Below are 18,181 nucleotides of genomic sequence, written 5' to 3' on the forward strand. Positions count from 1 at the left end.
CAGCTGCTCTTGTCTCTCTGCTTGTAGGCTGCTCGGAAACCCGGCTCAGGCTGCAGTCCTGGGCAGCAACTTACAGCATGTTGCTATTGTCCGTGTTGTGGTAGTCAAACATGAAGTAGTGTGTTCGTAAATAGAAGTTTATGCGCAAATGTATTATTGTGTCTGCATTTATTTTGGAGTGCAAAAGAGCTTGGCTGTTCTTAGAAGATGGCCTGTGCTTTCCACAGCATCCTGCCTTATATCTGTCTCTGTTCTAACCAGCGCACAGCTTTTTGCATAGCACTCAGCATAAACAACTGTTCCTCCACACCTGTGCTCTTTTTCTCCCTGTCCCCTGACCTGTCCATATCCTATCTCCTTATCCCTGTGTGTTGATCCTGTACAGTGCAAGTCCACTGAATTTCTACATGTTCTGGGGAGCAGAGGCTAGAGAGTAGGAATAAATTGCATAGGAATAGATTGCTGCTGGTCAGCTGGCTGGTGCTTTCTTATCTCTTGGTGAAGCTGTGATGTCTGACAGTTGGACCATGAATAAAACACCCTGTTTGAATGTTAGATGGAGTATTTTTCTTTTTTTTTTTTTTTTTTTCCAAACAGTTTCTCTGAAAGAAAACTTCTGTTGTGGTATTTGAGCTCTGAGAAGCTGCCAGCTCTGTGCCAATGTGGAAGGGCATGTGGGGCTGGCTGCATGGCTGCAGACACTGCAGCAGGATCCAAACTTACCCATTGCACTGCAATGGAATTGAGATGCAAAGTGCAAGTGCTTCTCACCCACTTGTCCTTTTAAGCTGATGAATGTTGTGACCTTGGAAGAGCTGCCTTTCCGGTCATCCTTGGCACAAGCTAGGAGGTGCAAGTATTTTTTGATCTGTTGGGTACTTTTTTTTTTTTTTTTTTTTGGTCATGGGGACCTGGGCAGAAGCCTACAGGGAGGGCTAGTTAGGGGGACTTGGCATTGGTTATTGTGTAACTTGTCACGACTTGCTCATGGAGCCATTTTATCAGTAGTTCATCTGGGCATCATCTGTTATTTCTGGTTTATGGGAGTCGTTGTTTCTGGTAGCATCCTTTAGTACACATACGTGTTATTACAGGCTTAGAGGTTTGAAACAAGACATAAACCTGTGGCCTGCTCTCTGTTGTACCGAAGATGTGGAAATGGCTTTAGGATAGCTTCAGCATTGTATTTTGGTTGTGAATTGGTGAATTCTCTGCAATACGTCAAGAGGCATCTTGTGTTAAAAGTTTAAAGTCTGACCCTTTTCAGAATGGTGAAATGATTTGCTATAACTGGCTTTTCGTTTGTGCTGGAATCACTTGCTCATGGAGTGAATTTTCTGTGTGTGTGTGTGTAAGAGGTAATATCTGGTTGAAGTTTAAGCAATGCAGCAGTGGCTACAGCAGACTGTACTCTATGGTTCCTGTCCTAATAGCACTGACTAGTGCAGAGTTTAAGCCTGAGCATGATTTGTTAGTGTTTTATGTCTCCAGGTAGAGTAGTGCTCTCTTTAATGAGGAAGAGAGGAAATTACTTTTATTGATCTGGTTTATTTTTCAGCTTTTCATTACACTTGTGTAAAAGATTTAGAAATCAATCAGATCAGACTTAGGTGCTTAACTTCCATGAATTTTAAGACTGTTGCTTGGAATTGTGGTGTCCTTGTCTACAGTTTTCACTACATTTTTCTTTTTTCAGTCCTGATTCAGGACTAGAAGATAGATTCCTCCTAGGTTGTTCAGCTGCAAAAAGGTTTTGCTGAGCTATTACTTTTGGTCCGCCAGAGGTACACTGAGGAGACGAATCAAATGAGCTCTGCGCCTGCTAAGATGTCTGCATTTCTTTTCACGTTGGAAAACAGTAACTTCACATACTAAACAGAAAAGGCCACTGGAAAGCCTGGTAAGAAAGGAAAGAAAAAGGGATTTATTTTTTTTTTTTTTTTTAGGATTCATTGCAGTTCAGTAACAGAAGATAAAAAGCAACATAGTGCTCAAAAGGAAGGGAGTTTGATTTTAAAAAAATACATCCGGTTTTATGATAATATTTATTCTTTGTGTGGAAAAATAAAATGTGAACCAAATCATGCCAGTGATATGATTCATCTGGTTCTTTTTTCTTCCTCTTTGCATATGGGCAGCTTCCAGTAATATTAGTGGAAATTATGATGTATGAGGAATAATTTTATTTTTAAAAAGTAGTCCCACTTTACTGCTGGGATCACTGGGGTCTTATGGAGACACAGCACTGCACCTGTGCACTACTAGCAGACTGAGGAATATCCTGAGTATTTTTGAGCGTAGCAGTGCTTTTTGGTCAGATGGAAGTGTTTTATTGAGGAACAGCATAGTTGAGAGGAGTATGATGACATTTTTGCACTTTGAGTGATGTCAGTGGGCTCTGTGTCAGATCTTCTCTCTGCTAATCGTAGATGAACCCTGCTCCTTCCCCACACCGCTCATTGCTCTCAATTTACCAGACTTAGATTTTTTTTTTTTTTTTTTTTTTTAATGTAGTGAGTGACACCCTCTGAAGTAGAAGGGAATAAGAAAATGTGTTGTCATGTTGAAAACCCACAAATGCTGGGAAATTGTTTTAATGTATTTGCTTCTGTCTTCTCAGCCTCTTAATTGACTAATCAAATAGTTTTTAATAACAGTTTTACATGGTTGCGACAACTTTTTGGACTGTTAGAGATCTTAGATATGCTTTTGCTGAAGAAAAAAACCAGAAATTTCATGTTCTAGGTCTTTCTGAAGTTAAATAGGAGTAATTGAAATTCAGCTTTTGCACAGGTATAGAATTGTATGTTTTCACTTTTCCATGGTGGACGCTTAAAATATTTTCTGGTATGGTTGCAGAGGCCTGTGTAATGCATTTACCCCTGCTAATGACAGAGCTGCTCAACCACTTTTGTGGGTCTCAGAAATTGCTCGGTGACCCTTGGGTCTGTGGATTCTTGATTGGAAATCATCAGGGTCCAGAGAAGTTCAGGCTCACAGACCATTAGTCAGCATCTGTGTGTAATGAAAAAGCGTTAAATAAGTATCTTTCTTCCTTGATGTAGTTGCCGTAGGTTTGACTTAGCTGCATAGGTGCTGAACATGTTTTTACTTAGCGTTTCTGTGAGAATTTATGATGCCTCTCATAATACCTAGGACATGCTGTGGATTCCCGGGTTTGGTTTTTATGGATTGGGAATCAGTTGTGAGGTGAACACGGACTCCAGATAGAGCTGGGTCTTTATGCCTTGTTTTGCCTAGGGGTTTCTGGCAATTCCATCTCGATGGTAATGATTAATCATAAATCTATTTTGCATTTGTTCTTCTGAGTTGTTTTCTCAGAGAAGTCCGTGCACTTCAGTTGGTATGACCACAAAACCATGTCTTATTTAACTGAATGTTTTATATTAAACTGGGTGCTATTTTCTGGGAACTGCTAAGATGTGCTGTGCCAACGTATGGTTAATTAACCAGTTGTATAGCTTATATCTGATTTGAAAAGCAGTACTGGTTTTCTTGTTAAGTAGGGCTTAAGGCTACACATTATTTAAATAACTCTTAGATGTTACAATAAGATTAAGTACCAGGCCTGTCTATTGTGACTCAAAATTATTTTTTTAAAAAATTAATATAAATAGAAATAAAATTTGATTAACATAATAAAAATTGGATTCCTGCCTTTATTGCTGTTTCTGATCGAGTTCCTGCTTTTTTTTAAAAAAAACCAAACCTTAAATTGCATACCTCCTTAATTCGTATCCATAGTACTGTCTTAAGGCCCATACGTATATTCTTTCCAGGACACATTATTCTGGCTCTATATAGATTTTGACATTGCTTCAACCACAAGAATTGTATAATATTAGTGAAGATGAAGAATATATTTAACAAAATATTAGAATTTAGGGTTTACTGAAGTACTGTTACGGATAGCTTACATAGAGACTGTTCAGAAGTCACCATCTAAATGGTTGCCATCACTGGAAATCACCGTCTAAGTGCAGAAGCTAAACGTGGTGTTTAGAGGGTAACTTTCAGGTGAGCTGATGTTAATTGACTTACTAGCTGTTTCAGCTTAGGTTTTGTCATTTTTTTAAGCACTTGAAACTAAGGCTGAAATCCAGCCATTCTTGGTAGAATGTCCAACCAAATGTTGTATGAGTTCATTGGTCTAGCCGAATCGGAATAATTATACCAAATTACTACTAAACTTTCTGTGGTACAAGCGTTTAGATTTCAGTCCTGCTTTGAACTTGAGGGAGACTTTCATCTCCTTATGCAAATTCGTTAAAAATTGAATCCTTAGATCTAATCCTAAATGCTAATGTCCTTTATCTGTTCATTCATTTCTTTAGTCTTCCACCACTGCCACATGCGCACACTTTCTTCCTCTGTCCCCCAACACTGTGGAAAAATAGCTATAAATATGGGTACGGTCCTTAGGCTTTTATGATTTCCTGGTTGTTTTTTTTTTTTTTTTCCCCCGTGTCTGTGCCTGTGCTTAATTAGGATATTCCTCATACCTGTCAAAGTAGGGTTTAATTGCTGTAAATCTTGTGCTTCTTATTTTTAATGGTTTTGAACAGCTGTTAACAACAATTTTTTTTTATTATTATTTTGTAGGCAAATTTAGAAAACAAACCAGTAAATGGCCGCAGACCAGAACTCATGGAATGCAGTATATGTGGTCATGGTGAAAAATACAGGGTGAAACCAAACCAAACAGTACCCATTGAAAATGTGCAGTCTAAAGAGAAAGAAAGAATGACAGGCTTAGAAGCAGAGAAGTGGTCACATAACGAGAAGTCATCTTTTGGTGTCCATATCAACGGAGATATCCATGGAACTGTGACAGGCAAAGAACACTTGAAAAACACTGAAGACGGTGAAAGAGCGGTCTCTCCCAGTCAGTTAGCTGAGCCAAAAAAATCATTTGCACAGACCGTCAAAAATGGCATAAAAACCCTACATTATTCACCACCGGAAGCAGTTGCTTCACTGAAAAAAGTATCCATAGAGGAAAGGACAGATTTAAGAAGCCACTCCCATATGCAATGGACGAAGAGTACCAATCTGAGTAACGTAGTAAACACTCTGTCAACTGGTGTTGGCTGTGTTCACCCTGAAAAGCAAGGAAATGTTTTAATGAAAGAGGAAAACTGCACTTGTAACATCTTCGAGGATTCTGATGAGTCAGTTTTGCAGACAAGTTCTATTTTGAATCTGCAAGAAAGCTTGTGTTGTCCTCCTGAAGAGGAAGTGCCTGTAGGGAAGGATGGCTTTAAAGTACCTGACACAGAGACACAGCATGAGGATTCTTCTCTCCAGCCGACTTTCTTGTCCCTGATTAAAAACAGAAATTTGACTGTAGAGCAGGTTGTAGCTATCGAAGCTTTAACACAGTTATCCGAAGCCCCTCTAGAAACAACTTCACCAGCTAAAACTGAAAGTACCGAATGTATGGAAGAAGCAACTTCCAGCTTGCTCCATAGTTACAAAAGAGAGATCTCATCCTCCTTCACATCATCTGCATTAAAAGAAATCAAAGACACTTACTTACAGAATGAGCAAACGCTTCTGGCTCACTGCGCTCACTCGCAGAAGTGGCTCCCTAATAAGGCAGTGTTATACAATGGCCAAAGTTCAGTTTCTGAGTCGCGTGATAAACCTGCCAATCTTGCTGGTGAGATGTATAAATTACAGTTATCCTCAAGAGATACCAAAACTTTATCTGACTTAACATCTAATGCAAAATCATTTTCAGGATATACTACCAAGAAGAATTATACTCGTGATCCAGTCACCCTTGCACGGTATTGCAATGCTTCACATAATGTCCAGCAAAGCAGTAACAATTTAGAAACTCTCGGCCAGGTAGAGCAAAAGCCAACCTGTAATGATTTGAACTTGGAAACTAGTTCTTTGATTAAAGAAGGAGGAATTCACAGCCAGGATGAAGAGGATGTAGCTACACAACTAACTCAACTTGCAGCACTAATTGAATCAAACCAGACAAATCCAGAGCAGAAGAATGACATAAAGGCATCACTGCTTAATCTGATATCACACGAGAGGCAGCCAAAATACAGCCAAGATGTGCTGCAGAAGAAAGAATCTGTATTTTTTAGGCATAATTACAGTTCCTTACTGTTAAAGCAAAAACAACCAACAAATAAAAAAGGAAATGCTGTACCATGGAAACCAAGACACAAAAAGAAGCCTCAAGAAGCACGCTATCAACAAAATAATCAAAACCAGCTAGAGGTGTTGTCATGCCAGCATAGCGAGTTACAGGACATTTGGATATCATCAAAACTGCACAAGCTTGGTCAAACCATGCCACAGGACTCCAGAATAGCTCAGTCTGAAAAAAAATCTCCAAGAACCAAAGTACAGAGAGCACTGAATCAAAATACTTTAGCATCACAAGAAAAAACTAGATTATTTCTCCCACAAACGCAGATAAAATTCCATAGATGTTTACCTGAGGTACCGCAAGAGAAAAAAAAAGACAGGTTGTTTGGTTGTGAGGTGGTGAATGAGCAAATCAAAACTGCAGGCTCCGGTGACCCACTAGGCATTGATCTACTGAAAAATGAAGTTGTTGCACGTAACCAACATAGCAACCTGTCCTCTCGTAATCCTCTGGCTGTTTCACAGTTGAAAACAGCATCCTTATTGAACAGACCAAGTGAAAACCTACAGATGTTTACAGAAAAATGTAATTCTCAGGTACAGCAAACAGCGAATGTCAGTCAGATGCATCGTTTGCCTCAAACTTTTAATCAGTCTAACCTGAGAGCTAGCGAAATACGTAGTGAAGACAAAGCCTATATTCAGCAGGGTGCTGTCGAACAACAAGTAGTGCCGAAGTCGCAGGTGCTGCCTGTTCCCTGTGGTGGGGCCCAGGTACCAGGTGCTGTTGAAGCTCTCAGGAACATGGAGTGCGCGGGCGAAGTAACCGTTCTGACATCAACCAGTTTGGGTACTGACCACCCCCAGAGCACAGGTGACTCAGGATGTTCTCCAGCAAAAAACACGCTCAGCAGTTTCCTTGAATCACCTATGAAGTTTCTTGATACCCCTACAAAAAATTTAATAGATACACCTACAAAAAAAGGACAGTCTGAATTGCCAACTTGTGACTGTGTTGGTAAGACTTTTTGCTAACTTTTGCCTGTACCTTTCAGACGGAGGTGTGTTTGTGTTGCTTCCTTTAATGTGAGGAAGGGTACTTCACGCTTGCTTAGCTGTTGCAAAGGAATCAACGTTTCACCATTAGGAAATGAGAGAAAATTATTTTTTCCCTTTCTGTAACTTTTGCCTGGTGTTCTTTGGGCCTGCAAAGCACAGCAGAATTGAGTGTTTTTGGCATTGCAGCTGGTAGGTTTAAATTGTCTACTTAAATTTAAACCCAGGAGGAAAAGGAGTTTTTCTATTTCTTGTTTTGTAATCTCTGACTTGTGGTCTATGAGAATTTATCTACAGTATATCAGAATCTGATTTTTATGGTCTAGAACTAGTTTTTGCATGCGATGGGCTGGGCGAAAATTTCCCATTATATTGTCATTGTTGCCTAAATGCTGTTAGATAAGCAGCAGGGTATAGTTGTGGGTGGTCTTGTTACTGTCACTGTTAGTCCTGAGGGCCGATGTCGATTTGCCTTGAAGAGGCTGTGTCAGATGCTCCTAGACACCTCTCATCACAGAGGGGGCAGGTAAGGTTCAGGTGAGGCCACATATGTAACAATTGTGTTGCAGGATGAGATGTCAGACAGCCCAGTATTGAGGATTTTGCAAATACAGCTTGACTGATGGTGTTAGACATACTGTGTTTTCAGACTATCAAAGCATGCAGATGGAAAAACAAGTCAGAGACTTAACAACAAATTGTACACAGGCAGATTCTCATCTTTGCTTTAATGTTCTGAACGAGCAGAGTGCTAGTTAAGACACCTGGATTATGTTTTCTGTTCTGTAGTATATGACTATCAGTTAATTTATTCCCCGCCCCCCAATTCTTCTTTGTCTAAAAGGGATTAGTGTTTCACTGCCAGCAAGGATATTGGGAAGCTTGCCTCGTCAATACATGCCAGCTCCTGTAATGAAAATTTGTAAGGAAAGCAAAATATCACTATAATTAGGATTACTTTATAACATAAAGAAAAAATACTAGCAGGTTAATAGGAAGAAACATGTATAAAATAATTTTGATGCCTCTGAGGAGAAAAATCTGTCATATGCTTTATTCATTACATTTCAGGGACAAATTTTATGTATTGTAATTTAATTTGGAAGGTGTTTCTGTAAACCATTTCTAAGCTTACTTGTAATGGTGTAAATAAATTTTGTATGTGCCAACTTAGTTTTCTCAACCTGCTTACAGAGCAAATTATAGAGAAAGATGAAGGCCCATATTACACACACCTCGGGACAGGACCAAGTGTTGCTGCTGTGAGAGAAATAATGGAGAACAGGTGAGGAAAATTCAGCACTTAATGCTCACAGTCTCTTTGACTATCTAAACAGGGAAGAAGAGCAGCTATGAAAAATCAGGTGCTATATTTAGCTTTGTTTTCTGAACTTTTTGCAATACTCATTTGTAAAGTGTTCTGTTTAGATGCGCGTGAGGTGAACACTAGCGTTTCAGTTCCAAACACACGTGTCTTTTCTGAGCTCTTGCAGCTTCACAGTTGAATTTCAAGTGCAGTGTGCTCTTAGGTGCCATTGAAATCAATAGGAATGACAAAGATCAACAGCTGGCAGAATTAGGTCTTCTAGTGTTCTACATGTGAAGGAGCTGTGGCAAACTGGACATAAAGGCCGCATTAGTGACTAAGTGCACTAGGATTTACATGCAGACGTTTTCTTCCTGTTTCCTTAGTGATAGAAGGTTGTTATCAGAATAGAGATGTTAAAAATCACTCTTGCAAATAGGATTTTTAAGTATTTCTTGACATTGCAAATATTTTATTTTTCTTCTGTTCTCAGTAACGTAAAAATAAATTTGTTATTCTTGTTTTATTGAAAATGTTTCCTGTTTTAAAATGGTCCGCAGCAGTTTGTTTTACTCATGAACTTTTTTTAATGCAGGTATGGAGCAAAAGGAAGCGCTGTAAGAATAGAGGTAGTGGTTTATACAGGGAAGGAAGGAAAAAGCTCTCAGGGGTGTCCGATTGCCAAGTGGGTAAGTTTTTTATGTTACAGCAGTAAAATTGTTTTGTGTGGTTTTTGAATATCAGATGATGTGTAGTCCTTGAGCTTAAGTATAATCTGATCTTTAACAAAGATCTGGTTCTTCATTTCATTGATCTACAAGTCTGCCTGAATGATGAAGCTAAGGAAAACAATTCAATTTTTTTTTTTTAAGATGTGGTGCAGTATGTTGTGCTGTGGTTTGAATGAGTGTGAAAGAGGTGCTTAACAGAGCTAGCAGAGATGACCTATTCAAAGGTAAGATGACGTTGACAGTGTCTGAAAGTTGGAGTGTCTAGTGAAAAATGTTATTGGGAAGTGTGAAAGAGAGAAAAGAAGGGATGGTTGCTTGGGAGAGTCGGAAAACTCTCCAGTAACATTTTTTAAAACCCTTGTCAGTTGTATGAACACCTGAAGAAAAGAGCATGTGATGGATGAGGAAGTTCAGTCTCATATGCCATGGAGTTCCTTGTTATTTTTGAGGAACTGAACTCAGTATTTGGAAATGTAAATGTTACGGTGATAGTTTTCACCAAAGTCTTGTCTCACATTGCTTCATAGGAGCCAGGAAATGAGGTAACAGACACAAGCTCCAGGAGAGAGCTTGGAAAGAATTGGTTGTCCTTAATCTTTGCTGAAACCACTGAGGGAGGTAAAAAGCAGACTGGAAATCTTGTAAACTGAATTTTGGAAAATAATAAAAGAATGTGGTTGTTAAAAGAAAAAAAAATTGTTGCTGTATTTAGGAATTTCAGACTTGATTGAAAAAACGGTGAAGAGGTAACTGTACAGTTGGTAGACTAGCGTTTGTCACTCACGACAAAAATAAGATTATTACATATCATACATGAATGGTATTGCATTCTAAATGTTTACTGCTTATGTTTGGTACAGTCAAAATGTGTTTCTCATACTCAACACATCAACCAGTTTTCAGAAAGGAATCCCATATGTGCATGTTGCTTCAGATAATATTTAATAACAAATCAGCATCCAAGAAAAAAATATGGTAAAACTAGTTTAATAAATAACTGACCCAAAAAGAATGGAATGATTTTTCTCAGTGTTTCAACTGAATAAAACACTTGGTTTTAACAGAGAACAGGAGTTTAAAATCTTACCTTAAAAATAGTTGAAAGCAAAGAAGGCATTTAAAACTAACTCTTCACTTTGATTTTTCTGTTGCCGGTATCAACATACTGTCTTTTATGTAAAGCAGAAATTATAGATTTTACTGTATATCTGCATGGCTGTAGGTGTCCAACATGTGTGCACAATATGAGAGCCAGAAAGCACTTGACTGGGTACAGAAAAGGCTGTTTTAAGGTATGGGGACCTGCTCTCCAGTTAGGTAGATTTTCACATTTCCATACGTAAACTGTTTGCGAGAGTGAGCTCTAATGTTCATTTAACAGAAGTGCCAATCTTGTTTTACGCAGCAGTGACTTTTGTGTGTGCGAGTTCAGACCTAAAGAGGATGAATGCTTTTCCAAGTCTACTGGTACTGTGTGACTGTTTAATACAGGAGAGGGAAGGAAATCACTGAGATCTCCTCTGTAGAACTGTCTCATCCTCTATAAAATCCACATTTGGGGTTGGTATTCTTAAACATGTTGCATTAACTTTTCATTTTTCATAATTTTAATCCTTATGGTGGAGCCTATTTGGGTTTTGGCTATGACCAAAGAAACAATTGTGAAATTTGTTTGAAAGCATATGGAAAAAGTTTGCTGTGCTCTCTGATATTTGCAGTCACAAGGTTCTGTCAGCTGCACAGAGACTTTCACTCATTTACAGTGTTCTTTGGGACAGACTAAATTCTGCTTTGCAGATGGACAAGCTGTTGCCCTTTGGGCTCCTGAGGGGATTGCTGGTAAGAGCACCACAATGGACCTCTGCTGAAGCAAATGTGATAAGAAAAATTGAATGTATCTTGATCATACTGAACTACTTTTTGCAATTAATTTTCCTTATTTCCACTAGATAATTTTGTCTTACTGGTTCAGATACAGTTTAAGCTTAAAGAAGGTTTTCTAAGATACCTATGTCCATACATTCTTCTGTTAGTGACTATTTCTTAATACCAATTTCCTCCTAAATTATTTTCACTTAAGTGGCTCCGAAGATGTGCCTGGTATGTTGAACATTTACTGGGACAGACTCCTTTTCCCCAAAAGGAGCTGATGTTTTCTTCCTTAGATTTCAGATTACTATAAACTTGCAGAACCTCTTTCAGTCATCTTTTGAGAAGAAACAAACATCTGTCTCTCCTGTATTTTTTTGATGTATTGTATTTTAGGGTGATACGTTGTCCCACTGGATGTGGACAAAAATGCTCCTATTAGTTGAACCTGATGTTCTCAGGATTTGAAACCTTATGGTAGTTTTATGTGTAAGATTAGACTGACATCCATGTGAGCTAAACTGTGCAGTGAAGATGAGCTTGCTACTGTTTTCACTACATACAGCGGCAAGGAGACTGCTTGACCTCTGATTTTTTTTGCATCAGAAATTGTATTGTCTCATTTTAATGTCAAAGTGCCACAGATTTCAAATGTGTGGATATGTGTAGGTGATAACTGTGTCGTTAGAAAATAAATTGCCATTCTGTGACGCATGCCGGGATAAAGGCACTCTTCTGTTTGGATTTCTTTTGCTTTTTTGTTTTGTCCAAGTTCATCATACTTCTTCATAATAAGTTAATGAAAAAACCCCTTTGAAGTACTGAAATTACTGGCCTGTCATTCTTAGTAGCTCATTCACATAATAAAAAGTTTCACGTTACTGTGCATCCCCTATAACCAGCCAGTGATAAGTGACTTGACTCATGAAGTCCATTGTTCTATCAGCACTTTAGCTGATAATGGATGTGTCCTGGTGGGGTTTTTTCCTGCTCTCCCTATGTCTGATGGTAAATTACAATTACCTCAATTTCTGTGAAAAGGTTTATCAATTTGTTAGTCATACATGAGTAACTCACTGTAGGCATCATCCTGCTGCACTGAAGTCAGATACATGTCTCTGACCTCAGAGGAGGTCAGCTTTGGGTCTTAATGTTGTCTGGGTTAAACCCATTTCCTGTGGGTTCCTCTTCCTGATTTTGGTGGACATGGGCTTGAATCAGCTAAGCTATCTTTGCTATCTGTTGTCCCGATTCAGAGTTGCAATGTAATTTTTAAGGCTCCAGCTCTGAATAAAGACGAGAGATAAGAAGCGATAAAAACGGCCAGGTCAGGGCAGGGGTCCTTGCTGATATCCCATCTCCAGCTCTGAGCAATAGCAGAAAGGTGTAAGGGCAAGACAGTTTTCTCACAGAAGACTCTCTTAGTTTCCAGTAATTCATAGCTATGTGGTTCCCTGAGCTGGAGGCACTGTCTTTGTGTTCAGTTTCCTTTCATAAATGTTGTCATTTTTATTTCTCTTTTTTGTTCCTGTTCTCTTATGCTATGAGTTAAAATGCTGGCGTAATGTTTTCAGCTTTGTGCTCTACTCCCAGTAATTCCCAGCAGTTGTTTTTGCTTTTTCTCTGTTGGAGAACAGTGATTTGGCGTTTTCATAGCGCTTTCTATCGTTATGCCAGATTCTCATTCCTGCATGATAACAACCAACTCTGAGTCCATCTCTGTCTAAAAATAGAACTATTTTCACCATGTGCATTAAATATGCACATCTACAGTGAATTTTATTTGCCATTTCACTGCCTGCTCAGCATTATGAACTCCTCCTTCATTTGTTTGCAGACCGTGCTTTTCTTCACCACTCCGAATTGCTTAGTGTCATCAACAAATGTTGTCATCCTTTTAATTGCCCTTAACAAACCTGCTGAATAGCCTAAGCTTGAACACAGTTCTACAGAGCTCCTATCAGAGACATACCAGCCTTTGTGTCTTGTATTTTCACCAATTATTCACGTGTGGTCTCTTCATTTGTCCCAAGACACATTAGGGTTTTTTTAAGAGCCTTTACTAAGGGACCTTACTGAATGGCTTCTGGAATCTAGAAGGACCTGCAGTATGACAGAGCTGCGGCTTCGGTTCAGAAAAGTTTATTTGACTTCTCCCTGTGCATCACGCTTTCCTGTGTGATCAGTGATTTGCCCCGCACAGATAACTCGCTAATGGGACCGCTGAACCAACGTATTTCTTCTAGGGTCTTTTTACAAAGTGGTATCCTCTTGTAATCTTCAGGTCCTCTGGTACTAATGTGTTATAAATCAAGACAGTGCACATCATATTTAAGACTTCAGTTGTTTCATCCTTGAGTCTCTCTGGTGGATAGCATCTGAACATGGTGAATTGCTTCTGTTTGGGGGGGGGGCGGGGGGGAATGGTTGTTTGGTTTTGGGTTCGGTTTTTCTTGTTGCTGTTGTCCTCTAACCACTTTTGTCAGGCCTTTGAACTTCAGAAAAAAATCCTTAGCTGTGCCCTGTGAAGAAGATTTCTGACATAGGAATCTTCCCAAACTTCTTGTTCCTGAACACAGAAGGTAGTGGGTTTTGCATCTTGAACCTTATCTTCTCTGAGTGCCTTTTTTTTTTTAAACACTTGGATAATTTGTTGCCCCTTCAGATTAGGTGGCCCTAATTTGTTTGAAAATACAGTATTATGGGGCTTTTATGCCTTTTGCAAGTAGTTTCTCAAACTCTTTCACTTCTGTACTGTCTGCATTTTTTGGGTTTTATATCACAATCACAGAATGGCAGGGGTTGGAAGGGACCTCTGGAGATCATCTAGTCCCACCCCCCCTGCCAAAGCAGGGTCACAGCAGGTTACACAGGAACACATCCAGGCAGGTTTTGAGTATCTCCAGAGAAGGAGACCCTGCAGCCTCCCTGGGCAGCCTGTTCCAGTGCTCTGTCACTCTCACAGTAAAGCAGCTTTTCCTCACATTCAGGTGGAGCTTCCTGTGCCCCAGTTTGTGCCTGTTGCCCCTTGTCCTGTTGCTGGGCACCACTGAGAAGAGCCTGGCCCCATCCTCTTGACACCTGCCCTTTAGATGTTTATAAGCATTGATAAGGTCCCCTCTCAGCCTTCTCTTCTCCAGGGTAAAGAGCCGCAGGTCTCTCAGCCTTTCCTCATGACAGAGATGCTCCAGTCCCCTCATCATTTTTGTAGCACTCCACTGGACTCTCTCCAGCAGTTCCCTGTCTCTCTTGGACTGGGGAGCCCAGAACTGGACACGGTGCTCCTGATGTGGCCTCACCAGGGCAGAGTAGAGGGGGAGGAGAACGTCCCTTGACCTGCTGGCCACACTCTCCTTAATGCACCCCAGGATATCATTGGCCTTCTTGGCCACAAGGGCACGTTGCTGGCTCATGGCTAACTTGCCGTGCACCAGGACTCCCAGGTCCTTCTCCACAGAGCTGCTCTCCAGCAGGTCAGCCCCAACCTGTGCTGGTGCACAGGGTTATTCCTCCCCAGGTGCAGGAACCTACACTGCCCTTGTTGAACCTCATTAGGCTCCTCTCTGCCCAACTCTCCAGCCTGTCCAGGTCTCACTAGAGACATATTTATAATTTGACAGATCTTTATTATCTTTTTCGTAGTGTTGGTTGTATATTGGTGAATATAAAAGTAATAAACAAAGAATGGAATAAAAATGGATAAAAAATGTTATTACAAGTACTTTTAAAATATAGTTAAATTTGAAATTGCAGTCCTGTACAGACCTAAACCTAGTATTACCCCCTGAAATTAATCATTTTTTAAAAGTAATGCTTAGATAACCTACTGTTATATCCAAAACATATAGATCATTGAAGTGATAGAAATTTGTAGCTAAATGCCAGAAACTACAATTTGTAGTTTGAGCCTTAATAACAACAGATTCTTCTGCAGATGCAGAGAGATGACTTTTTTTCAGTTTACCTAGTTTAGCTTGAGTTGAGAAAGTCGTTGAAATTGGGAATTGAAAAAGCGCCAAAACTGAGAAGTTAATCCAGCTTCTAGGCTCTCTACATGTAAGTTATTGTTAGTATTAGAGGAGATGTGTAATTTATTAAAGAAAATGAAGTGACGAATGAGCAAGGTGGACAATCATTACTCATCAGCTGAGCTGTCAGGGGACCTCTTTATCGGGGAGTCAGGCACCCATCAGTGGACTCTGATGCTTATTTTCTATATCCTGCTTGGCAGTGAAATAGTCAGGAGGTCTGGCGCAGCACTGGTAGCTAGGGGAGCTGTCATGCTCTTTGGAACATGACAGAGTGGGGATTTTTTGAAATACATTTGAAAAGGGCTTTGAAGTAAATTCTCCTGGACTGACTTGTCCTCTGGCCACAACTTTAAGTAGAATGTGCAGCTCCCATTTTGCTTTGAACAGCTTACTGTACTTCAAGCTTTTATTTCATTTATTAAACCACCTTTATCATTAAATTATGTTCTCCATAGGGGAAGTCTGGGAGGAAATTTGTTTTGGCACATGGAGAGGATGGTTGGTGGGGTTTTGCTCACCTTTGTGGAGAACGTTGTCTTAAAGCGTCACATTCTTGCCATGCTGTTGTAATATGTTAAGTTAGTGTGTGTAGCAGGTACTATAGCTATGCAGGCACTATGTTGACTGTTTGCTAGGAGGTGTAGCTGCTAAATACAGAATTAGAGGAGTTTATTTTTGACGAAAATGTAACATTATCCAAAGTAAAGCTGTTCTTTGTTAAGTGCTGCAATGCTTTGAGATTCAAAACTATTAGAAACTTTTACGTGGTTTCTGAAGTAAATAAGAGGGGTTTAATATGAAGATCTACTCAAATATTTTAATAGAGTAAACGTGAAACAAAAAAGCTATGTTAAGGTAGACCAAGTTAAGTATTATGAAAGAGCAAGCTTTTAAGTTGCTATTATCACTACTTTAATTAAAACAATTAGGATAACTGAACAAACTGAGTAGATTCTTATTGTCATCCATATCACACAGAGTGCAGTTTACCGTTGCCTGCAATCTAACAGAAAGGGAAGTTTGAGGGAGGGAGGGTAAGAGGGCACTGGGAGTTGAGACCTGAATTTTGCCCTCATTTCTACAGTATTGGCTGCATGATTATGGAAGAATCGCTTGACCTGTATATACTGCAGTCTGCTCATTTGTAAACAGTACGATACTGCTTCCAGTAGCCACTTGAAAAAAAGGTGTTTGCAGGTAATTGCAGATATCACACTTCAGTGGTATTCCTGTAAAATAGCAAAGTAACTTCATAGCATTGTGATTGACGAGAACTGTTCGGTGCTGACTCTTGATGTAATCTAGTTGTCCTCGAGAACAGAGAATTTAGGGAAGTGGAACTTTTTTCCATTTTAGTATCTTTTAGACATTCTGAGAATAAAAGGATTTAACATTTTCCACTAAAAAAAAGAGCTTAATATGGCTTAATGTGTGTGTAGGGGTGAATTAAGGAAAAGGAGGGCGGACTCACTTCTGTGGCAAACAAGAATATTTCTCCTGCTGCCTGTTACACAGCATCACCTGCTAGAACAGCAGCGGGTTTTAACAACACCGTGCTGTCACTTTGTGCTGGTGTAGATTATTATGGAATTGTGGTTTGTCGGAGCATCTCGTGCTGCGTCGAGAGAACTCCATACACAGACTTTGCACAGAGGCGAAATCTGCAGGTTAGAAAACTTGGAGCCAAACTGTTCAAAATGAGCCGCCTATTTCAGGAAATTACAGTGAACAGTTAAGCTGTGTTCTCACTTTAAAATCAACTACTGATATCCTGCAAAGGAGGTATAGCTATGTTACTGAAGAAATTCAGAGCGGATTGGAGGGGGTATTGCAGTGGAACTACACGGAGATGAAATAAACCGAAAAAGGACCTTTTTGTTGGTTCCATTATTTTTTTCATCTGGTAATTTATGGCAGTGTATTTAACTCACAATTAAAATTTTGTACTATTTGCTAGTGGTGTCTGGTTTATATCATGTTAAAGTTAACACAGCTATTCTGGTGATCCCAAATTGGAAAGTAATTTCTCATCCTTGTGAGATTCAGTGTCTGGTATGCTGAGCTTCTGCAGTCTGAGTCTTAGCTACTTACATAAGTCATGTACGTGCTAATTTAGATAGACTGGCTTATGTTTAAGGGCATCAGGTAATTTTCATTCACAGTGTACTTACTCCTTATCCTAGACCTCCTGCCAAGGGCTGAGACAGTTGCTTCAACAATCTAAAAGAAAGAATTCAAGTAAGTAGAACTCAAACCTTTGGACAGCTGAAGCAGGTTTTATTGATAGCATAACTTTACTGATGCTCTTCAGTGCATTGGCAAATGATTTGAAAAAAGTGGGAGACACTGAGGTGACAAACTGATGATGATAGAAAGTTGTTCAGGATAGTGAAGAGGAGGAACAGATACCATGAAGAGCAGGAAGGACTTGTGATCCAGAATGAATGGCCACTAAAATGATAGATAAAACTTACTTGATAAAGTTACACACAGAGCAGGGTAGTGTTGTTTCATATAGAGTGACGGATGCCAGGTTGAGTGTTACTGGTTGGAATAATAGTTTGTCCGCTTCAGTGTTCAGTGGTGATGAAAACAGCGGAAGAAGCTGGTGAGAATTACTGGGGAGGAATAGAGAAAACACGAAACATAGTTATGCCTTTGTGAGAAAGCGTGCTGCAGCCCAATCTTGAGTGCTGTCCAGTTCTGGTTCTCCAGCTCAAGAAAGCACAGCAGAACTGTGAAAGGCAGGTAGAGGTACAGACTCATCAGCCTGGCAGAGAGGGAAGGGGAGAAAGCAGGGTGCTCTGAAGTCTTTGGCGGCATGGAGAGCTGAATAGCAATCTGTTATTCTCAGTCTCATCCTACATCAAATCTAGAGGGTGCTAGCAGGAGGCGACCTCAGCACGAGGAAAAGGTAACGTTTTTTCTTTCGCCTAGGCTGGAATTAAGCTTTGCCCAGGAATATAGTGGATGGTAAAATGCGGCATAGATTTAGAAGTGAGTGGACAAACGCACAGGAGGCAAGTCCTTCAAACACTGGGAGAGAGCATGTC

The 18,181-nt window shown here is 39.8% G+C and overlaps 1 protein-coding gene across 1 annotated transcript in view; it reads left to right on the forward strand.

The window, feature by feature from the left end:
• The window catches only part of TET1 (tet methylcytosine dioxygenase 1), a 62,582-nt gene that overhangs the window by 18,894 nt on the left and 25,507 nt on the right, over nt 1–18,181 (forward strand). Inside the window, exons 3-5 of the mRNA XM_086466698.1 lie at nt 4,624–7,153; nt 8,386–8,476; nt 9,093–9,186. Of these exons, the coding sequence (XP_086322824.1) occupies nt 4,624–7,153; nt 8,386–8,476; nt 9,093–9,186 (2,715 nt within the window). The remainder of the gene's footprint in view (nt 1–4,623; nt 7,154–8,385; nt 8,477–9,092; nt 9,187–18,181) is intronic.

This window comes from Leptosomus discolor, chromosome 6 (assembly GCF_034619465.1).
Source record: "Leptosomus discolor isolate bLepDis1 chromosome 6, bLepDis1.hap2, whole genome shotgun sequence".
Lineage (NCBI taxonomy): Eukaryota > Metazoa > Chordata > Aves > Leptosomiformes > Leptosomidae > Leptosomus > Leptosomus discolor.